Raw genomic sequence first — 14,799 nt, forward strand, 5'->3', positions numbered from 1 at the left:
GGAAAGTAGGGGAGGGAGGGGGTAAGGGGAAGAGATCAACCAAAGGACTTGTATGCATGCATATAAGCCAAGCCAATGGACATGGACAACAGGGGGATGAGAACATGAGTTGGGGAGGGGGTTAATGGGGGGGGGATGAGGACATTTGTAATACCTTAACTAATAAAGAATTAAAAAAATAAAAATAAATAAATAAATAAATAAACCACATATGTGGAAACACTACAATATGAATGACCTAATTTCCTTAGAAATCTTCAGGAAAAAAAGAGGTGAGAGTGGGGGACCTTTTAAAAAGCTTAAGAAACATAATACTAAATTCAGTATATGACTTGTATTTAGATCCTCCTTTAAACAAACTAACTGTAAAAAGCTATTTTTCAGATAATGAAGAAAATCTGAATATCAACTTGATTTTAGATGATATTAAGCAATTTCTTAATTTTGTTATGGCATTATGGTTATGTTAAAACAAAAGTCCTCACACAAAACAAAAGTGACTCTGAAGGCTGCTTTCCTATTCTATTCTTATAGTACAGTAAACTCTTCCTAAACCATTAATAGTAGAAAAGCAGAATAAGGAGTGGAGTGGAAAGATCAATCACATGGCAACCAAATCAGACTGAAAAGTCTGAAATAAAACTCTTTCCAAATCACATTTTAATTTCTACTCAATTCTGTCTTCCATAAGAGAAACTATAGCACTAGATATCGTAAGCATGACTTGAGAAAACACTGGCTGTGAAGTAGAGCAAGCAAAACAAATGACAACCTAAACTTTTCACAATAAGGCAAAGGGAAGCAAAACAGAACAAAAGAGCAGAGTCCAAAGCTTCTCTCACTTCAGTATCTAATTCGGGGGACTCCCTATATGGCTTAGTTTTCAGATTTTGGGTGGAAATGATTTCCCAAAGAATGTTTGCCTCTAGCACTGATTATCTTTTTTTTTTATTATTCTTTTTTTTTTTTTATTGCTTAAAGTATTACAAAGGGTATTACATATGTGTCCTTTCCCGCCCCCCCTTGACAATCCCCTGGCCTCCCCTACCCCCCAGTGTCTTATGTCCATTGGTTATGCTTATATGCATGCATACAAGTCCTTCGGTTGATCTCTTACCCCCCTCCCTCCTGCCCCCCAACCCTCCCCGGCCTTCCCGCTGCAGTTTGACAATCTGTTTGAGGCAGCTCTGCCTCTGTATCTATTATTGTTCAAAAGTTTATAATGGTCTCTATTATCCATGAATGTGTGAGATCATGTGGTATTTTTCCTTCATTGACTGGCTTATTTCACTTAGCATAATGCTCTCCAGTTCCATCCATGCCGTTGCAAATCGTAAGAGTTCCTTCTTTTTTACAGCAGCATAGTATTCCATCGAGTAGATGTACCACAGTTTTCTAATCCATTCATCTACTGATGGGCACTTAGGCTGTTTCCAGATCTTAGCTATGGTGAATTGTGCTGCTATGAACATATGGGTGCACATATCCTTTCTGATTGGTGTTTCTGGTTTCTTGGGATATATTCCTAGAAGTGGGATCAATGGGTCAAATGGGAGTTCCATTTTTTGTTTTTTGAGGAAACTCCATACTGTCTTCCATAGTGGCTGCACCAGTCTGCATTCCCACCAGCAGTAGCACTGATTATCTTAAACAATCTACCATGTTAACACTTCTTTAAAAAACAGGAGACTTAATCAAATAGGTTTATCTTCTGAGATTTTATAAGCTTTTTTTTGCCTCCCAGGGTGGTTCTGTGAATTATACTGACTGCCCACTTTAAGGGATATAAGCTCCTCCTTGTCAGCTTAATTTGCAATTATTCACCACATCTTCACAGGAGTCTAAATAATCCACGCATACAGATAGAAATTCAATAAATCAACCATTTCCAAAGGGAGAGAATGGAGAATAAATAAGCAGATTCTTTTTCATTTCTTTTTTTAAAATCTTCATTGTTGATTTTTCATTTCTTGGTATACATTGTTACTTGCTCTTCCCTCCCAAAACACCTATCATCCCTTGTGCCACTCACCATGAAATCTCTGCAGTAGGTATTCCATAAGAGAAGTCAGTGGTAAGACCAGGAGAGCCAAAGCAAAGACTACATTAAAATTCAGAAATCCATTAATTAAATAGAAATGCCACGGTTCTGTACCTGAGGGAGACAAAGACATAAGAAATCATTAGTGGATGCCTTTGACACCTATTACAGTGTTGGCTCATAACAATCTCCATTTGAGTAATGCTGGTGATCCAATGCCGTGAGTTAAAGAGATTCCACAGCCCACTCTTTCCATGCTCACAAGAACAGAAGATGGGAAGACAATGGGATTGATCATGACTTAGACAAAAATCAAGTTTCAGAATATTAAACTGCATTTTCTGTACGGATAAGTATATCTAATTCAAATAGCCATGCCCAAATGGGACTAATACTTTTTCAGAACAACCAAATAATTTAAATAGGTTAATGGTGATATTTTGATGTACAATAAGAAATCTGTATTTGGTCTTCATCCCCCTACCAGGCACAGAACTCCTAAGCCCTTGGAATTTCCTAAGTGATGAGAGTGATAAAGTATCTTTTGTTATGTTAATTAGGAGACCTTAGGAAAGCCCCTAGATAACCAGAGGTTCAGGACTGGCTGCCAGGGGAACCAATCTTGTGATTAGGCAGTGATGGCGAACCTTTTGAGCTCGGCGTGTCAGCATTTTGAAAAACCCTAACTTAACTCTGGTGCCGTGTCACATATAGAAATTTTTTGATATTTGCAAGCATAGTAAAACAAAGATTTATATTTTTGATATTTATTTTATATATTTAAATGCCATTTAACAAAGAAAAATCAACCAAAAAAATGAGTTCGCGTGTCACCTCTGACACGCGTGTCATAGGTTCGCCATCACTGGATTAGGGGGTAAGAAATTTCAGTCCTACCCCCTGAACTCTGACCTCAGGGGAGGAAAAAAGGGCTGGCAATAAAGTTCAATCACCAATGGCCAATGATTTAACCAATCAAGCCTATTAAATGAAGCCTCCATAAAAATCCAAAAGGTTGGTGAGCACATGGTGTGGGGACAGCATAAGGGCTCCAAGCCCCTTTCCATATACATCTATGCATCTCTTGGACTTGGCTATTCACTTGTATTCTTTATAATAAACTGGTAAACCCAAGTACATGTTTCTCAGAGTTCTGTGAGCTGCTCTAGCCAATTATTTGAATCTAAGGAGGGGGCTGTTGGAACTTCCAATGGTCAGAAGTACAGGTGACAACCTGGACTTCCCATGGCATCTGAAAGGGGGTGGGGAGGGGCAGGCTTGCAGAATTGAGCTATTGAGGCCTTTCCCATTTCCTTCTCACCTGCTCATCCCATTTACATTCTAGTATCTTTTCCCTTGATATGCTCAGCCACGATTTTATACTCATGTACTAGTATACAGGGGACCTTGTGTTTGGTAAATAGCAAAACCTATTTTCCTTAGAAAAACAACATTCAGAGACCCAGAAGTTCTGAAGAAGTTTTGAAGATTAAGAATGAAACAAAATGACTAAAAACACAAGCCTTAAACTCACATTAACTTTGATTCTTTAACTCAAAATCCTTAAACCCAAATGATGAGAAACAGTCTCCTCTGCACATTTGGGAGCATTCCATCTGCTCTTCCCCTCTGTGTGATTACTTCAATCAGACAGGCAATGACACCACGGGTTCTAATCACTGTGGCACCGCCTTGCACCACAGCCATTTCCTGCAATCAGCATTGCTTAAAAGGGTAATCAGAAGGCAGAGAACAGTCAGAAAAACCTGACACTTTTGCAGCTTACACAGCAAAATAAGATTAGAAACCAAACCCATAACACTAGAAACACTAAGGGGAGGAATAAGAGGGACGTGGGGTACCCTACGGAAGGAGGCAAGTTCAACTGTGTGTTACCTTCTGGAAAAGCTCAGTTCTTCCTAACGAAATGCAATGACTGAGACTATTCAAGAACAGAGGTCCTGACCCAGGCCAAATTCATTGGAGACATTTATATCTTGTATTCTTTTTTTTTTTTTAAATTGACTTTAGAGAGGAGGGGAGAGGGAGAGAGAGATAGAAACATCAATGATGAGACAGAATCATTGATTGGCTGCCTCCTGCACGCCCCTCACTGGGGATTGAGCCTGCAACCTGTGCATATCCCCTTGACCAGAATCAAACCTGGCTGACGCTCTATCCACTGAACCAAACCAGCCAAGGTATATACCTTGTACTCTTTACAAATAATCTTTTGGGTGACAGAAAACAAATAGAAGCTCTTATTTTCAAAACAGAAATATATGTTTTCTCTGGATTTAATTACTAGTTAACAACACATTTCCTAAATGGAGTTTGTTAGGTCCCCGAGAAGTAAGTTTTTACAGAGTCCTCTCCTGACTGCCAGTTGGAGGTAGTGCTATGAAGCTTGACTGGCCTTTTCCTTAACAAATTATAGAAATCTGAGCCTGAGAAGAAAAATCAGAGTGACCAGAGAGAAAGGGAGTCATCTATTAAAGATGCTAAGCTTTAATAGAAAACAACCCCTTTCTCTTTGATTCTTGCAAATATCTATTCTTGCAAATAGATATTGCTTTTTCAGGAAATTATTTTAGTTTCTGATAGGTCTGATCAAATAATTGAATTGATACCTCTGGGAAACTGACCTTTAGAACATTTCACAACCGAAATTCCCTTTTGCTTAGACCACATTCCACTTGCTAAGACCATTGTCTTTCCCCTCCAGACTTCCCCAGGATCCAACCCGCTCAGAGAGTTCCCCTAAAAAGCCCGCCTAGAGTCCTTTAAAATCTGACACCCCTTCCCTGAGTGCTGGCGCCATTTGGAGGCTCAGCCCACCTGGTTTCCAGATGATCTAAAAAATGTATAATTCTTTATCACTTTCGATGTCATGTGCTCCTCCTTCTGTGACCCTAACAGTTTCCAGCAAATATTTGTCTCTACCACAACTTACTATTCCCTCCTGTAGAGCTGACTATGTTTTTGCCTAGGTATACTGAACTCTGAGATGCACAGTTAAAAGTATTAAGTTGCTAAATTCTATTTTTATGTGTTCACTGCTCATGGACCCAAGTTCACAGCTAGCCTGTGAATATTTCATAATAGATTGTTACTTCCCTGAAAGATAGGGCAAAAACTGGGGGATAAGCCAAGAGTGGAAAGGTTCAAGTGACAACAGTATTAAAAACAAGGGTAAAAGGGGACAAAAATAGTGATTTCTGATAGCCAGTGTCCTCCACTACTTGATGAGACATCTGCCTTAAAAGAGAAAAGAGTAAAAACTTTTATCTCCAGGGAGATATTCAATGCTGCTGCTCAGAAAGTATAAAAGCTGAACTATGCAGAAAAACTGTATCAGAATGACAAGCTAAGCACTCAACTAGTGCAAAAGGCAAAGAGAAAGAAAGCTGGAAGCAGGGTCTCTGCAGGGAGTGACTCACCAACCTCCCTCTTTATAAAAGTCAATTCCTTCCATTCAAATGAGCTAGAGAGAGCTTGAGAGAGGCTGGAAGAAGGGATGTTTACTGTTCTATAGTTTGAATGAGGGGAACTGCTTTGTAGGCTTATAATTTTACAGAACTGTGGAAAATTTGCCCACCCATTGTGGCTCAGTGGTTGAGCATCAATCTATGAGCCAGGAGGTCACAGTTCAATTCCCTGTCAGGGCACATGCTTGGGTTGTGGGCTTGATCCCCAGCTTGGGGTTTGCAGGAGGCAACCGATCAATGATTCTCTCTCATTATGATGTTTCTATCTCTCTCTCCCTTCCTCTCTGAAGTTAATAAAAATATATTTCAAAAAAAGAAAATTATAGTAAATCATCCTTATTAAATGTCAAATTTGCAACACCAAGAGGGAAAAGCCACTAGTGTTCAACATAAAAGAGTGAAGGCTCAGAAAGAGTTCCGGCTGGCAGTCAACTCCAAGCGGGTCTCAAAAGACTCCACTGGGGCTTCATCCTCTGCAACAGCAAGAGTGGAAAACTGGGGGCCTCCTAATAGAGGACCTTCATTTTACTTTCTGAAATGTCCTGTCCAGTGATCTGAAAGATGCTGATAAAATGCATAAACAGGCAGGGATCAGATCCTACACCCCAGAATGGCACTGTTGAGTAGACCCATACTATTTTTGAGGGAAGAGCGTTTCTTGTACCTGTCCTGCCCCGCCTTCCCTAGGCCTGTGTACCGGTCGGAGAGTACTACTCTTCACTCACCACAGAAAAATGCTTACCAACCTCAACATCTGAGAACTCGAAATGTTACAAGGATAAGAGGCAAATTCAGTGCCAAGACCACTTTCTTTTTTGCAGCATTACCCTCTTTTTAAAAAAATCTTAACTGTTGAAAGTATTACATATGTCCCCTTTTTTCCCTCATCGAAATTTCACCTCTTGATCATTGACCCCATAAAGATGTTTTGCCTATGACTTTGCAATTTTATGTCTACACTACTCTACCTTTCCTAAATGCCAAGTACTCTTTCCCTCGTCCAAACATTCTTTTTCTTCGACAAGGGTCTGGCGCAGCACTCCCTGGGGGAGGAGCCTGCCAGTGCTCGTGGCACTCTGACTCTGAAGCTCTGTAGGGCTCCTGATCACCCTGCAAGCCAAACTGCATCAGACCTTCAAAGATGCAACTTCTCGCCTATTTTGTAGACTGGATCTTATCTTCTCCTACCCGCTTTGTGCAAGCCTATTGTCCTGTAAGATCTCAGCCAAACTCCAGGGTTTTGCTAAGGTCGTTTTTAGTGGAAAGAACATGGGCTTTGGAGTCAGACAGCCCTGGGCTCTTATCCCCTTTCTGCCACCTATTTAACTATGTGGCAAGTCTCCCGCCAAGTCTTCATCACTGTCCTCATCCGGGAATAAGGATAAATGATGCCTATCTCACAGAGCTTTTGTAAGGGGAAGAAGACAGTATGTGTAATATTTCTGGTGTATAGTAGGCATTTAATAAACAGAAGCTATTAATAGCTGTGAAAACTGTGTTTCTTTCCCTGACCTCAAAAGACATGCTCAGGTCTGGAATGTCTCATAATATATGCTGTCTCTCCAAGAAAGCATAGAAAGGTCCCTCTGAAAACCAGGAACCATATAGAGAGTAAATATTTATATTATTACAATCACAATGGAGAGGCTAAAATTATCTTGCTCATACCTCTGTAGTTTCTACCTAAAATTCAGCTAATGCTATAAAACTACTTTAAGTTTTTTTATAAAATAACTCAGTATTCAATCTTTTTGTCTCAGTAGCCCCTACACTTGACATTCTATTTGTCTGAAATATACTTCTCTAGTGTCTACTTAGCCAACCCCTACTCTTCCTTCCAGGCTCAGCTCAAGGACCACCATATCTAAGAAGTTTTTCCTGATGAAACTGCTCCTATAATTCCCTGACTATCTTTCCACTGTAGCACATAATACATTGAACTGTAATGATCTATTTGTGTGTCTGCAGCCTTATTAGACAGTAAGTTCTATGAGAACACATGATAAATGCACAAAATCAATTTAGTCAACATTTCCTTATCTCAAATCCATTTATCCATTCATTCAAGAAGTATTTATAAGCTTATTATGTTCTTATATATAAGAAACAGCACTAAGGGATATATGCAAAAAACTATCAGCATTTTAATTTTCAGATAAGAAATGGTATGCCTATCATAGCTAATGAAGAACTCGGAGCAGGAGACTATTATAAAATAGTCAAAATAATGACAAATAGTGACAAACATGTACGTAAAGTAAAAAAGCTGGAGTTTCCAAAACAAAAGACATACTATCTCACTAACAATTGTACAGCATCAAAGCATCTATTAAAAGACAAGTCTTTGCCCTAGCTGGTTTGGCTTAATGGATAGAGCATCGGCCTGTGGAGTAAGGGACCCGGGCTCTATCCCCAGTAGGGGGCATGCAGGAGGCAGCCCATCAATCATTCTCTCTCATCACTGATGTTTCTATCTCTCTCTCCCTCTCCCTTCCTCTCTGAAATCAATAAAAATATATTAATAAATAAATAAATAAAATATAAGTCTTTGATATTTGCCAAATGGACTCACCAATTATAACAAAATTAGCTGACAATCAATTTTAAAATACTTTTGGATTTAAACATACTTATACATTCATTATTCTTATTTGGTATCAAGAAAATCCCAACCTAGTACACCACAACAGGTCTAACCAAAATAGTTTTAGGACATTATAGAGATCAGGACACTAATACAGTATAATCTAATGAATACTCCAGAATTTGTCCATTCATTTATTCATTCATTCATGACAAATCTTCACTGAAGACCTAGAATACACAAAGACTGCCTACTCCTAAGATGGAAGAAGTATTCTCTCCACAGGCCTGCTATAACTAAAATAATTAGAAAGAAAACAAGAAAAGCCCAGAGGAAGTAGAAGGAAGGAAATAATAAGATCAAAGCAGAAATAAATGACATAGTGACTTAAAAACAATACAAAAGATCAATGAAACCAAGAGCTGGTTTTAAGAAAAGATAAACAAGATTGATTGATGAACCTTTAGCCAGATTCATCAAGAAACAAAGAGAGAGGACCAAAAAAAAAAAAAAATCAGGCCCTGGCTGGTTTGGTTCAGTGGATAGAGCGTCAGCCTGCGGACTCAAGGGTCCCAGGTTCGATTCCGGTCAAGCATGCACCTTGGTTGCGGGCACATCCCCAGTAGGGAGTGTGCAAGAGGCAACTGATCGATGTTTCTCTCTCATTGATGTTTCTAACTCTCTATCCCTCTCCCTTCCTCTCTGTAAAAAATCAATAAAATATATTTTTTTGTTTCTAACCTATCCCTCTCCCTTCCTCTCTGTAAAAAATCAATAAAATATATTTTTTTAAAAATCAGATATGAAAGAGGCTAAGAAACAACTGACACCACAGAAATACAAAGGGTTTTGTAAGAAAATGCATCTATATGAAAGAACATCTATATGCCAACAAACTGGACAACATGGGCGAAATGGACAAATTCCTGGAAACATACAATCTTCCAAAACTCAGTCAGAGGGAATCAGAAAACCTAAATAGGCTGATAACAACTAATGAAACTGAAGCAGTAATCAAAAAACTCCCAGCAAACAAAACTCCTGAACTTAATGGATTTACAGGCAAGTTTTACCAAACATTCAAAGAACTAACACCTATCCTCCTCAAACTATTCCAAAAAATTCAAGAAGAGAGAAGACTTCTAAGCTCTTCTAAAAAGGCCAGCATTTTCTTAATTCCAAAACCTGGTAAAGACACCATAAAGAAAGAAAAGTACAGGCCAATATCCCTGATGAACATAAATGCCAAAATCCTCAACAAAATATTAGCAAATCAGATTCAGCATTAAAAAGGTCATATACCATGACCAAGTGGGATTTATTCTGGGGATGCAAGGCTGGTATAAAATTTGCAAAGCAATAAATGTGATACATCACATAAACAAAATGAAGGATAAATTCACATAATCATATCAATAGATGCATAAAAAGCATTCAACAAAATCCAGCACCCACTTTTGATGAAAACTCTCAGCAAGGAGGGAATAGAGGGAATATACTCAAAACATAATAAATGTCATATATGACAAACCTACAGCCAACATCATACTTAATGGATAAAAACTAAAAGTGTTTTCCTTAAGACCAAAACTAAGACAGGGATATCCACTTTCACCACTCTTATTCAATACTAGAGGCCTGGTGCATGGATTCGTGCAACAGCGTAGTCCCTCGGTCTGGCCTGCGGGGAATGGGCTGAAACCGGCTCTCTGACATCCCCCGAGGCATCCTGGATTGTGAGAGGGCGCAGGCCAGGGCCTCTAGTATACATATAAGATCTTTGGTTAATCTCTTCCCGTCCTCCCCCCTTCCCCTCTGAGATTCGTCAGTCTGTTTCATGTTTCCATGCCTGTGGTTTCCACTCCTGTGTTGAACGTCTGCCCCCTGGTGGTCAGTGCATGTCATAGGTACCAGCCGGTTGGCTGGTTGCTTAAGCTTTTAATATATAGACTAGAGGCCCTATGCACAAAATTCATGCAAGGGGCACGGCTCTCACAGCCCCAGCTTCATCGGGAAGGTCATCCAGAAGGATGTCATGAAGGACGTTCAGCTGTCCTGTCTAATTAGCATATTACACTTTTATTATTATAGATAGTACTGAAGTCCTAGCCATAGCAATCAGACAAGAAGAAAAAATAAAAGGCATCCAAATTAGAAAGGAAAGGAGTAAGTAAAACTGTCATTATTCACAGATGCCATGATATTGTACATAGAAAACCCTAAAGATTCTATCAAAAAACTAGACTTAATAAACGAATTTGGCAATATAGCAGGATACAAAATTAGCATCCAGAAATCAATGGCATTTTAAAAAATGAACTTTTTATTGTTGATAGTATTACAGATACTGCCCCCTTTCCTCCTTTTTGCCCCCATCCTCCCAGCCACTACTTACCACCATGTCTTCACTACTCTAATGCCCATGTCCATGGGCTATGCATCTATCTATATAAAACCCTAATATACAAATCGACTGAACTGCTGAACAACCAGTGGAACGACCAGTCGCTATGACTTGCAGTGACCACCAGGGGGCAGATGCTCAACACATGGGTTGCCCCCAGCCCACAGGCCCCCATCGGCGGCTGGCAGGGCCAGTGAGCAGGTGGCGCCAGGCCAGCCAAGGTGGATGCAAGCAGGCCCCTGATCACCCTGCCGGTGGCCCCGCAGAGGGAGGTGACCATGGGTAGCAGGGGGTGGGGCTGGTGAGTGGGCGGCACCAGGCCAGCCAAGGCAGGTGTGAGAAGGGGACCCCAATCGTCCCACCAGTTGCCCCACAGATCGGCCCTTATCACCAGCCAGGCCTAAGGACCCTACCCATGCACAAATTTCGTGCACCAGGCCTCTAGTATAAGTATACAAGTTCTTTGTTTTATCTCTTCTCATCCCCCCAACCCCACATCAAGGTATGTCAGTCTGTTCCAGGCCTCCATGATCCGGGTCTTATTTTGTTGGTCAATTCATTCTGCTCATTAGATTCCACAAATAAACGAGATCATGTTATATTTGTCATTCTAAGACTGACTTACTTCATTTAGCATAATATTTTCCAGGTCCATCCATGCTGTCCCAAAAAGTAAGAGATCCCTCTTTTTTTTTTTTTTTTTTTTTTTTTTTTTTTACAGCTGCATAGTAAATGTCCCACAGCTTTTTTTATTCATTAATCTATGGATAGGCACTTATGCTGTTTACAAATCTTAGCTATTGTAAATTACGCTGCTATAAACATGGGAGCATACTAGTATATTCTTTCTGATTGGAGTTTTGGGTTTTTCTTAGGATATATTCCCAGAAGTAGGATAGCTGGGTCAAATGAAAGGTCCATTTTTAATTTTTTGAGGAAACTCCATACTGTTTTCCATAGTGGCTTCATAAGTCTGCATCCCACCAGCAGTGAACTAGTATTCCCTTTTCTCCACATCCTCGTCAGTATTTGATATTTGTTGATTTTTTTGATGATAGCCATTCTCACAGGTGTGAGGTGGAATCTCATTGTGGTTTTAATTTGCATTTCTCTGATGATTAGAGACTTTGAGCATTTTTTCATATGTCTCTTGGCCATTTGTATGTCCTCTTTGGAGAAATGCCTATTCTTTATTGGATTGCCTTCCTTTTGTTGCATTGTATAAGTACTTTATATATTTTGGATATTAATCCCTTGTCAGATGTATCATTGGCAAATGTGTCCTCCCATACAGTGGGTTCCCTTTTTATTTTGATGATGGTTTATTTTGCTTGCAGATGCTTTTTATTTTTATGTAATCCCATTTGTTTATTTTCTCCTTAGTTTCCTTTACCTTAGGAGATGTATCCATAAACATATTGCTACGTGTGATGTCTGAGATTTGATTGCCTATGTTCTCTTCTATGATTTTTATGGTTTTATGTCTTACATTTAAGTCTTTTATCCATCTTGAATTTATTCTTGTGTATGGTGTAAGGTGGTGGTCTTGTTTCATCTTTTTGCATGTGTCTGTCCAGTTTTCCCAACACCATGTATTGAAGAGACTGCCTAGAAACCATCGTATGTTCTTGCCTCCTTTGCCAAATATTCATTGACCCTAATGGTGTGGGTCAATTTCTGGGGTCTCTATTCTGATCCATGGGTCTATGTATCTATTCTTGTGCAAGTACCAGCCTGTTTTGGTTACAATGGCTTTGCAGTATAGTTTGATATCCAGCATTGTGATGCCTCCTACTTCGTTCTTCATTCTCAATATTGCTGCAGCTACTCAGCTCTTTTATGGTTCTATATAAATTTCTGGAGTGTTTGTTCTAGCTCTGTGAAGTATGCCTTTGGTATTTTAATGGGATTGTGTTGAATCTATAGATTGCTTTGGGCAGTATAGACATTTTAATGATGTTAATTCTTCCAATTCATGAACATGGTATATGCCTCCATTTGTTTGTATCTTCCTCTATTTCTTTTTTCAATGTCCTATAGTTTTCCAAGTGTAGGTTTTTTACCTCCTTGGTTAAGTTTATTCCTAGGTATCATATTTTCTTTGTTGCAATGGTAAATGGGATTGCTTTTTTAGTTTCTCCTTCTGAGAGTTCATTATTGGTGTATAAAAATGCCATTAATTTCTGGATGTTGATTTTGTATCCAGCTACATTGCTGAATTCATTTATTAAGTCTAATAGTTTCCTGATGGAGTCTTTAGGGTTTCCTATGGACAATATCATGTCATCTGCGAATAATGACAGTTTTACTACCTCCTTTCCAATTTGGGTGCCTTTTATCTCTTCTTCTTGTCTGATTGCTATGGCTAGGACTTCCAGTACTATGGTGAATAAGAGTGGTGAAAGCGGACACACCTGTCTTATTCCTGTTCTTAAGAGAAACACTTTTAGTTTTTGCCCATTGAGTATTATGTGGGCTGTAGGTTTGTCATATATGGCCTTTATTATGTTGGGGTATGATCCCTCTATTCCCACTTTACTGAGTTTTTATCAAAAAAGGATGCTGGGATTTGTTGAATCCTTTTTCTGCATCTATTGATATGATCATGTGGTTTTTGACTTTCAATTTGTTTGTGTGATATTCACGTTTGATTTGCAAATATTGTACCAGACTTGCATTCCTGGGATAAATTCCACTTGGTCATGGTATATGATCTTTTTAATATATTGCTGGATCCGATTTGCTAATATTTTTTTGAGGATTTTAGCATCTGTGTTCATCAGGGATATTGGCCTGTAGTTTTCTTTCTCTGTAGTGTCTTTATCTGGTTTTGGAATTAGGATAATACTGGCTTCATAAAAAGAGTTTTGAAGTGTTCCTTCCTCTTGAGTTTTCTGCAATAGTTTGAGGAGAATAGGTGTCAGTTCTCTGAATGTTTGGTAAAATTCTCCTGTAAATCCATCCAGTCCAGGACTTTTGTTTGCTAGAAATTTGTGTGTGTGTGTGTGTGTGTGTGTGTGTGTGTGTGTTTAATTACTGCTTCCATTTCATCAGTTGTAATCAGCTTACTCGGGTTTTCTGATTCTTCCTGGTTGGGTTTTGGAAGATTGTTTCTAGGAATTTGTCCATTTCACCCAGGTTGTCTAGTTTGTTGGCATAAAATTGTTCACTGTATTTGCTTACAATCCTTTGTATTTCTGTGGTGCATTGTTATCTTGCCTCTTTCATATCTGATTTTATTTATTTGGGTCCTCTCTCTTTGTTTCTTGATGTGTCTGGCTAGGGGTTCATTAATTTTGTTTATCTTTTGAAAGAACCAGCACTTGGATTTATTGATCTTTTGTACTGTTTTTTTAGTCTCTGTGTCATTTATTTCTGCTCTAATCTTTATTATTCCCTTCCCTCTACTTCCACTGGGCTTTTCTTGCTGTTCTCTCTAATTCATTTAGTTGTAGGGTTAGATATTTTATTAGTCCTTTTTCTTGTTTCTTGAGGTAGGCCTGTAGTGCTATGAACTTCCCTCTCAGGACTGCTTTTGCTGTGTCCCATAGGTTTTGGGTGCTTGTGTGTTCATTTTCATTTGTTTCCAGGAAGTTTTTAATTTCTTGCTTGATCTCATTGGTAACACATTCATTGTTTAAGAACATGCTATTTAGCCTCCGTGTATTTGAGTGTTTTTTTTTTTGTTTGTTTGTTTGTTTTTGGGACTGGAGGATGCTGGTTTATTATGATGATGTTTATAAAAGGAACAATTGGAATTAATTTGTATTAGTCTCCTGTGGCTGCTGTAACAAAGTGCCCCGAAAAGGGTAGCTTAGGACAATAGAAATTCGTTGTCTCCGTTTTGGAGGCTGAGAGTCCCAGATCAGGATGTTAGCAGGCTGTGCTCCCTCTAAGGGTTCCAGGGTGACGCTGTTCCAGGCCTCTCCCAGCTTCTGATGGCCTCTGGCTTTCCTTGGCTCCCACGCAGCCGCCTCCTCCCTGAGTGTCTTCATGTTGTCTTCCCTCCATGTGTGTCTGGATCTGTGTCCACATTTTCCTGTTTCATAAGGACACCAGTCATATAGGGCTAGGGGCCCACCCTGCTCCACTGTGACCTCTTCTTTCCTGATGATATCTACGATAATCTCATTTCCAAATACCATCATGTTCTGGGATGTTGAGGGTTAGGACTTCAACACATGAATTTTTTTTTTAATTAAATCTTTATTGTTCAGATTATTACATTTGTTCCTCTTTTTTTCCCCCCATAACTCCCCTCCTCCCAGTTCCCGCCCCACCC

The 14,799-nt window shown here is 39.3% G+C and overlaps 1 protein-coding gene across 3 annotated transcripts in view; it reads right to left on the bottom strand.

The window, feature by feature from the left end:
* The window catches only part of ALG9 (ALG9, alpha-1,2-mannosyltransferase), a 105,114-nt gene that overhangs the window by 64,285 nt on the left and 26,030 nt on the right, over nucleotides 1-14,799 (bottom strand). For all 3 annotated transcript variants that reach the window (XM_014539496.1, XM_014539500.1, XM_014539494.1), the window contains one exon: nucleotides 2,033-2,155. In XM_014539496.1, coding sequence (XP_014394982.1) covers nucleotides 2,033-2,155 — 123 coding nt within the window. The remainder of the gene's footprint in view (nucleotides 1-2,032; nucleotides 2,156-14,799) is intronic.

Source organism: Myotis brandtii, unplaced genomic scaffold, assembly GCF_000412655.1.
Source record: "Myotis brandtii unplaced genomic scaffold, ASM41265v1 scaffold105, whole genome shotgun sequence".
NCBI classification, from domain to species: Eukaryota; Metazoa; Chordata; class Mammalia; order Chiroptera; family Vespertilionidae; genus Myotis; species Myotis brandtii.